This window comes from Myotis brandtii, unplaced genomic scaffold (genome assembly GCF_000412655.1).
Source record: "Myotis brandtii unplaced genomic scaffold, ASM41265v1 scaffold504, whole genome shotgun sequence".
NCBI classification, from domain to species: domain Eukaryota; kingdom Metazoa; phylum Chordata; class Mammalia; order Chiroptera; family Vespertilionidae; genus Myotis; species Myotis brandtii.
The window spans coordinates 2127794-2137144 of NW_005369217.1; the positions used below are offsets into that span (position 1 = coordinate 2127794).

The following is a 9351-nucleotide window of genomic DNA, read 5'->3' on the forward strand; positions in this document are numbered from 1 at the left end:
AGCACATCCTCCAGTTTCCCAGGGTCTGTAAGAGAACTTCTTATCTATAGTTAGTAAGGTGAATACTCATTAAACGATTGTGGCTCTATTTTTATTACGTGCCCTCCCCCACTATCAGAACCTCAGTGTTCAGAGCTGTGTGCAGATAGCTAGCAGAGGGTGGGGATCAGTGAAGCAGGGCCATCGCCTGGGGCTCACCTCCACCTTAGAAAGCTCTCCTCAAGTTTGTTGACTTTGACTTCTGAGACAGTGCAAGGTGTACCCAGGGAGCCTGCCAGTCATTGGGTGGCTGCCATGACATACTCCACACCTGACACTGCTCAGGGAGAGGCCAGGCAGCCTGTGCCAGCTTTCCAGTCGGAGAACATCTGGTTGAGCAGGCAGGGTGTCATCTCTGCACCCAGGAGACGAGGCTCGGCTGATTCTGATCCTTAGCTTCCCGAGCAGTGACACTCAGCCCCGCAGGGAGCGGCCGAGCCAGAGTCGGAGTATGATGCTCAGGAGACATCTCTGCAAAGTTCTCTGCATTGGGCTGGCTCTTGTTATTGTCTACAATCTCCTCCTGGTAGTTTATACCAAGATGACTTTACAAAAGTTGATTCTGGGTGGTGTCCAAAAGGAGCTTCACTTGCCTCTGTCTGAATGGAACGGGACGGTGATAAAGAAACTTTCTCACCTGGAGTTGGAGTTGCAGCATCTGAGTAAGTTTTAACAGTCACTTGGAGGGGATTGTGTGTGTGTGTGTGTGTGTGTGTGTGTGTGTGTGTGTGTGGCGCGTGCGTGCGTGCACACATGCTCATGCACACTTAGGGACTCTTAGAAGAAAGGAGTGGGGAGAAATTTTAAAATGAGTAAGAGTTCACGTTTTCATCTCTCAGTTGCTCAACTTAGCATCTGACATTGAATTCTATGCCTTCAAATGGGCAGTAAGTGTTGAGAATTAGTGGGAATCAGAGCTGTCAACAAAAGAAAACATTCAAACGTTTAAAGGATTTTTGTGAGTTTATTTGAGCCAAACTGTCAACAATTGCCAGGAAGCAGAATCTCAGTGTACTGAGGTAATGCTCTGAAAAATGGTGGCTTTTCACTTTTATAAACTTCTATCAAAGGAGGAGACGTAAGTGAGTTACATGAAATCTACTGGTGATAGAGTAGGGAAGTGGGAGAAAGCAAAGCAGCGAAACCTTTGGGATTGGATACAAAGCGAAAGGATAGACATTTGCTTCTTTTACATAGGTGGGCACAGTATAGTTAACAGTGGACAACACGATAACAATAACAATTTGTGGTTTCTGCCCTGGTGTCATTAGTTGTGCCCTGAAGAGTCCAAAAAAGGGGAAGTCACAAGTTACCCTGACATTCCACAGGTATGGTATCTTAGATGCAAAAAGATAATAGGCTCAGAAAGATTGAAGTTGATCTTTGTCAGGGAAGATACTGGCCTAGGACAGAAATACCCACTATAAACTGCTTTTTAATTAAAGGTTTTAATTTCAGACTGTGCTTTGTGGTTACTTTAGGTGTCTTAGTTTGCAAGGCCGCCATGCAGGCCTTCTCTGAGCTAGTCAGGTTAGCATGTGGGCCCTTTTCGTCCACATGATGTGAGTGGTGTGTGGGTGTATGCTGGCACACACTCATGATCACAAGCACATACATGCAGGAGCAAGAGGCTCAGACAAACACTCCCAGAGAGGCTCAGCCCTGACCTTAGGACTTGGTGTGGCAGGGCTGACAAACAGAGGTAACTATCTCTGGGGCTAAGGCCTCATTTCCATTTTGCCTGGAGCTGCAGTCAGGGACTGATGGGGCTTGTTGGAGGACCTGAGGTGGAACCCTGATGTCACATGCTGATTGAGTGGCCTGAGGCCAGTGCTTATCTCTCCCAGTGAGGCTCCTGGTCTGTGAGTGGAGATGGTGAGACCATACCTGCCAGCCTCCCACGGTTGTGAAATCCATGCAGTGTCGCATATTAACCTCTTTCTTTTATTGAGGCATAATTGTCCTTTAACATTATGTTAGTTTTAGGTGTACAGTGTAATGATTCAATTCTTGTACTAACTGAAATGGTCACACCCACCACCACACATAATAACAAATATTTTTTTCCTGTGATGAGATCCTCTAAGGCAGCCGTGGGCAAACTACGGCCCGCGGGGCGGGGCCGGGCCCCTTTGAAATAAAAAAAAAAAAAAAAGACCGTACCCTTTTATGTAATGATGTTTACTTTGAATTTATATTAGTTCACACAAACACTCCATCCGTGCTTTTGTTCCGGCCCTCCGGTCCAGTTTAAGAACCCATTGTGGCCCTCGAGTCAAAAGTTTGCCCACCCCTGCTCTAAGGTCTACTCTCTTAGCAACTTCAAGTACACAATGCAGTGCTATTAACTGTAGTCACCATGCTGTACATTAAAAGACATCTCAGGACTTACTTATTTTATAAATGGAAGTTTGTACCTTTTGATCCCTTTCACACATACCGCCTCCCCTCTCCCCCCAACCTCTGGCAACCATCAATCTGTTCTCTGTAACTATGAGCTTGTTTCCCCCACTTTTAGATTGACATTTATGTGCAATTAAATGGTATTTGTCTTTCTCTTTCTTACTTATTTCACTTAACATAATGCCCTTAAGGTCTACCACATTTTAACCTCTTCACATGAATTCTGGGGCTTGCTTTTGATTCTGACTCTAACCCCTATGAATGTTAAGTGTCTCAGCATCTGACTCCAGTGAGGGAAGCAGGCATGTTTACCCTGATCCCTGTCACTGCAGGGGTCAAACGCCTGCGTCCCTGAAAGGAGGTTGAATGTATGAGCAGGGAAGTGGCTGCAGAGATGCGTGGTTGTGTGCACGTGGGGGCTGGCGGTGGAGAAAGTGTCTTTTAAGATGAAAACTGAACATTGCCCAGGTTCAGGGCGAGGCAGAGGGATAGATGGAAGGACAGATGGAAGATAAAAAGTAAGGGACTAAATCAGGAAAAGAGAGAGAGAAAAAGAGGACAATAGAGGACTAAAGAGATGAGGACAAAAACGGAGCAAAGAGCAAGAGTCCAGAGCAAGGGAATGAAAGAATGTATGTGGAGACAAGACAGAAAAAAAGGAAAAGATGTGGATGGGCATAGAAAAAAGGAATCATAAAGCACCACAGCACCTTCTACATCTTCCCTCATAAGACTCTTCATATTTTATTGTGGTATAATTTTCTGGAAGGCATGTTTCATAGGGGCTGGCTTCAGGGATGTCGCATAGAGTGTCTTACCACTTAATTCCCTGTGTCTGGCACATAGAAATTAAATGGATGAGTCAATGAATGAATGAATGTTGGAAAAAGAGGACAGAGGACAGGCAGACAGGGATGGAGGGAAGAGTGATACACGGTAAGAGAGTAATGAAACAGATAAGATTGTCACTCTTGGAAGCCCTGGCTTTGAGCACATCCGACTGGGGTGGACATTGACTAGCAAATATGCTCGGTGTAGCGTCACCAAAAGGATGCCTATGTACCTGGACAATCATTGTCATTCCTTGATAGAATACCCAGACCACACCACCACTCGCTCACCCAACCCTGGGGCTCAGCCACCTCGGGCCTTAAAGTGGCAGAAGTTCTGTAACCCGACAATCAATGGGCCCATGCTGCCTGTCACTACTTGAGCCAATTAAGCAGAGACAGGGTTGACTTCTATATGAGCGTTTATTCATTACTGCCGGCAGCATGGGAGAGCAGCAGGTCATCCACAAAAATCTGCTCTGCACCCCACCATAAACCAGCTGCTTATATTGGGTAGAAGGACAAATATTACATGAGGAAATATGCAAAGGGTATGCCAAATGGGCAGTTAACAGGTAAGCAGGCTGGAGATTTGCAAAGGCCTACAGGCATGCAAAAGGGCTGGATATCTTCAAAGGGTTAGTGATATGCAAGGGTGGGGGATCTTCAAAGAGCTGGTGATTCTGGTTTCTACCAGAAAGTTGTTCATCTTTCCATGATAGGCAGCTCCAAATGCGGGGGATGAGCTCCGAGGTCCAGAGTACAGCTACCAGCCAGGTTAGAATGTGCCTTCTTTAATCAGAACAAACCAATCACGGTTAGCAGAGCATGGTTAATATTTCTTACAATTCTAGCTGGTTCCCCAACATTCTACTTCTGCCCATATCAGTTCTGCCTGCAGCTGGAACACATTATACCTCCACAAGTCATCTGGAGCCACCGGTGTGCTTCCCTTTCCTTCTGCAATGACGAGTTCCTCCTTTTCTTATCATTTCGGATGCTCCCCACATTTTATCCACTTTAAGATGATGCGGTGTCAGGCACTCCCTACCAGCTGACATGAATTTCACAATGTCTTCTGGACCCTGTTTCCAGATCACAAAGGTTCTTTCCTGAAGGGCTTCCTGAAAAGAAGTCTGGTTGCTCTTTGCCTCCAGGAAGACCGGAGGATATCATAACTCAATAAGGATGTTTAAACACGGATATAAACATCATATAGTACAAAAGCAAATACATGATGATATTGATATCCTTATTGCGGAGGGTTTGATGACTTGAAGGAATTTTTTGGAAAACTCCTCAGGGCGTCTTAAAGGCTTCTGCAGAATGGTGACATTGGGTGTGGCCCCTTTGGATCCTGGAAAGTTTCTGTATAAACTGAGAATGGTCTAGTGGCACTGTATTCATCCTGTGGACTCTGCACTTATGTCCTCAAACTGACTCTAGGGTGTCCTGGTCCAAACAATTTTCCAGTTGGCAGCAATGAATAACAGAGGAAAATCAGACGCCCTCTCCCCGAAAAGAGGAACACAGGGGAGTTTAAAGGAACAGAGAACTCAAGGCAACCCTGTGACCCCCACATGCATAGTACAGAAAAGTTTGAATAAAAATACTATTCAATTTGGAATATTGTAAAATGTCTGCTCTCACTTTGTCTACCTGAGCAAATATGCAAATATGCAGGGTATTCACATGAGCCTTCTTTGAAAGACACCCCATTTATATTTATTTGTTCTTTCTGAGTTTTCTTTGACACTCTTATTTATTTGTTTATGTATGTATGTATGTATGTATGTATGTATGTATTTTGCCTTAAGCACGTCTGTAATTGATTCTCTTTTTTCTTGGGCAGGGTTTTGCTACCTTTCAAACATGTCCTCCTCCCACTTGCGGACTTTCCTGCTTCCCTTTAAGGCAGCGATTCTCAACCTGTGGGTCGCGACACCTTTGGGGGTCGAACGACCCTTTCACAGGGGTCGCCTAAGACCATCGGAAAACACATATATAATTACATATTGTTTTTGTGATTAATCACTATGCTTTAATTATGTTCAATTTGTAACAATGAAATTGGGGGTCACCACAACATGAGGAACTGTAGTAAAGGGTTGTGGCATTAGGAAGGTTGAGAACCACTGCTTTAAGGGGCTGTATATGCAGCTGAAATCCAGCCCCTGTTCTGCTCACAAAGCCATGTGCTGTGCCTGGGGCTGCATCTGCCCAGAGGCAGTTTACACAGTGAGATGTGTCCTGGCCGAGCTAGTAATCCCTGAGCTGCAACTATAAAAAAATATAAAGGGGGGGCTGGGGTGTGATTCTTTCAACTTGCAAGAAAATATACTACATGGGCTAGAGGTGATCCTGTCAGTCTGGTAGGAATGCAGTATAGGTTTGAGGGAAGATTAGTGGGAGCTAAGAGGGTCCCTATGGTGGAGTATCTTGGTGACCACTTTGGGATTTGATGCTGAGGCGTGTCATTGTCAGTGTTGGACTTGGGAACAATTAATGGGCTCTAGGTTTGGTTCGATCTCAGAAAGGAGAGAGTCAGACAGCTATGGTGATAGCTCTTTACCTTATTATGTAGACCTGGCTGCCCTCTAGCATTTCTTCTGTTGACCTCCCTGTCAAGTTTCCTCACTCATTACAAACTTTGCAATGGCTCCTGGTTCAGTCTTTGGCTCTGCCCCAAATCCTGCTATCACCCCGGGCCACTGCAATGTCCTGTGGATGACCCATTCAACAGCTCTGCCTTCCCATCTATGCAGTCCATTACCTCCATCCCACCTCATACTTCTACGGTATATGTTGGACTTTGTCATCATCCAGAACTGCTCACCTGTGAAATGACAAATTCAAGCTGTCCTTTGCTGATCACAACTTCATGACTGCAGCATATCCCCTCAGTTGTTCTCTGTAACAGTACCCTTTCTCTGGCTTTTCTTTGCCACGATCCACAACTCCGTTGCACACTTGTTCTATTCCACTCTCCTACGAACCCCCCAACATTGTGTGAAATCAATTGCCCATCTTTGCTGTCCCTTCCCCCAAGTGCTGAGCACTGCTGGAAAAATTCCCATAACTAAGCCACTTCACACTCATGGCCCTGCCTCAGCCAGCCCTCTACTAGGCCCTCAGTGCTCTGAGGGCTCATGCAGAAAGCAACAAATTGACGTGTTTCACATTGATATTTCTCTCTCTCTTTCCTTCTCTCTTCCACTCTTTCTAAAATCAATGGAAAAATGTCCTCAGATGAGGATTTAAAAAAAAAAAGTGCTGATTCTGGCATCTTTCCCTACCCCTGTCTGACCCTGAGATTCTGATTTAGTTGATTTGGGGATAAGCCCGTAGATCTGCATTTTAAAATAATCCAACAGATGATTCTGATATAAGTGGTTCTCAGGCCTTATTCTGAAAAAGGTTCGCTATGGTCAATATATTTCTCAGATGACAGTTCCTGGAGGAACTGTGAAGGCTTGGGACTCAGGATAGACAAGTTCTGATGGAGCTGAAAGGAGAGGTGTGTTCCAGTGCATGCCTTGCCAGGACAGGTTGGCACGGCTCTGACAAGTTCCTTGACATATCGCATCCTCTGAGACAAGAGCTGGTCAATTTCAGAATTTGGAGAGGAAGACATTGTAGTGAAATTTGAATGCAAAGCAGTGCCCAGGTAGCTAAGGATTCGCTGAAATGTTTTCTCCCTTGCCCTTCATTTGCAGAAGAAAGTATGAAATTGGCTATGAAGCAACAAGAAAATGTGGACAACACACTGAAGAGGGTGAGAGATGAACAACCTGTTCAAAAGGCAGTGGAAGCCAAGGCAAGCGAGACAAAGAAACACAGACCCAGAGAGAAACTCTTCCCAAACTCACCGCTTTTCAAGCAATGGGGTGAGGATCTCTCTGAGGCCCAGCAGAAAAGGGCCCAGGACCTCTTCCAGAAGTTTGGTTACAATGTATACCTCAGTAACCTGCTGCCCCTGAACCGGTCCATCCCAGACACGCGGCATTCCAGGTAGGATGTACAAGGTTGGGCTTTCTAGGAACCTCACTTTAATTTGGGGGGGATGAACTTTGGGAGCAGTGAAAAGTCAAGGATGGAAAAGAGGATTGGAGGAGTGGAAAATTGGTGGGGAAGGGTTCAGGGCATAGAAAGTTCTAGCAGGCTGCCTGAGCAGACTTCTTGTTGTTTTTAATTTATTTTTTAATTAGTTTACATTAGATATTATTTTGTACTAGAGGCCCTGTGCATGAAATTTGTGCACAGGGGTGGGTCCCTCAGCCCAGCCTGCACCTGCTCCAATTCTGGACCCCTCAGGGGATGTCCGACTGCCAGTTTAGGCCCAATCCCAGAGGAATTGGGCCTAAACCGGCAGTCGGACATCCCTTTCACAATCTGGGACCGCTGGCTCCTAACCACTCCCCTGCCTGCCTGCCTGATCACCCCTAACCCCCTAACCTCTCTGCCTGCTAGCCTGATGCCCCTAACTGCTCCCATGCCAGCCCGATCGCCGCTAACTGCCCTCCCCTGCTGGCCCGATCGCCTTAAACCACTTCTGCCTTGGCCCCCACCACCGAGGCTTTGTCCGGAAGGACGTCCAGAAGATGTCCGGTCTAATTAGCATATTACCCTTTTATTAGTATAGATTAGTTTTAGGTATACAATATAGTGGTTAGACAATCATATACTGTATGAAGTGGTCCCCTAATATTTCCAGTACCCACCTGGCACCATACATAGTTATTACAATGTTATTGGCTATTTCCCTTATGCTGTAATTTACATCCCCGTGACTAATCTTTTAACCTTTTTCTCCTAGCCTTGCAAACCCTCTTCCTTCTGGCAACCAGCATTCTATTCCCTGTATCTATAAGTTTATTACTGTTTTGCCTGTTTACTTATTTTGTTCTTTAGATTCCACATCTAAGTGAAATCATATGGGATTTGTCTTTCTCTGACTGACTTATTTCACTTACCATAATATTTTCTAGGTCCATCCATGCTGTCACAAATGGTAAGATTTAATTATTGCTTATGGCCAAGTAACATTCCAATATATATACTGGAGGCCTGGTGCATGAATTTGTGCACAGGTGGGGTCCGGCTGGCCTGCACCGATGGGTGCCGATCAGGCTGGGCCGTCAGGGGAGAGGGGAAGCAGGAGGTTGGCCAGCTGGCCCCTTCTCTAATCAGGGTGGTGGTGGGGGGGCGCGGCCAGCCTCACCCCTGATCTAGCCAGGTCTGGCTGGAGGCAAAGGGCTGACCCCTGATTGGGCTGGTTTGCTGGCTGCAGTGCGCGTCATAGCAACTGGTCATTCCAGTCATTTGGGTTGTTCCGGTTGCTTGATATCTATATCTATATCTATATCTATATCTATATCTATATCTATATCTATATCTATATCTATATCTATATCTATATCTATATCTATATCTATATCTATATCTATATCTATATCTATATCTATATCTATATCTATATCTATATCTATATCTATATCTATATCTATATCTATATCTATATCTATATCTATATCTATATCTATATCTATATCTATATCTATATCTATATCTATATATCTATATCTATCTCTCTCTCTATATATATATACTAGAGGCCCGGTGCACAAAAATTTGTGCACTCGAGGGAGGGGTCCCTCAGCCCGGCCTGTGCCCTCTCGAAATCTGGGACCCCTCGGGGGATGACCACCTGCTGGCTTAGGCCTGCTCCCCGGGGGATTTTGCCTAAGGTGGCAATCAGACATCCCTCTGACAGCCCAGGAGCCCTTGGGGGATGTTCACTTGCCAGCGGGGAGCAGGCCTAAGCTGCAGTCTGACATCCTTAGTGCTGCTGAGGAGGCAGGAGAGGCTCCCACCACCACCGCTGTACTGGCAGCCATCAGCCTGGCTTGTGGCTGAGCAGAGCTCCCCCATATGGGAGCGCACTGACCACCAGAGGGCAGCTCCTTCATTGAGTGTCTGCCCCCTGGTGGTCAGTGTGTTTTATAGTGACCAGTCATTCCCAGTCGTTCTGCTGTTAGGGTCAATTTGCATATTACCCTTTTATTATATAGGATAAAGG

The 9351-nt window shown here is 45.7% G+C and overlaps 1 protein-coding gene across 1 annotated transcript in view; it reads left to right on the forward strand.

Moving 5' to 3' along the window:
• Positions 1 to 167: 167 nt before the first annotated feature.
• The window catches only part of GALNT8 (polypeptide N-acetylgalactosaminyltransferase 8), a 49465-nt gene continuing 40281 nt past the window's right edge, over positions 168 to 9351 (forward strand). The window contains exons 1-2 of the mRNA XM_005877040.2: positions 168 to 701; positions 6989 to 7283. Of these exons, the coding sequence (XP_005877102.1) occupies positions 491 to 701; positions 6989 to 7283 (506 nt within the window). The 5' untranslated portion in view covers positions 168 to 490. The remainder of the gene's footprint in view (positions 702 to 6988; positions 7284 to 9351) is intronic.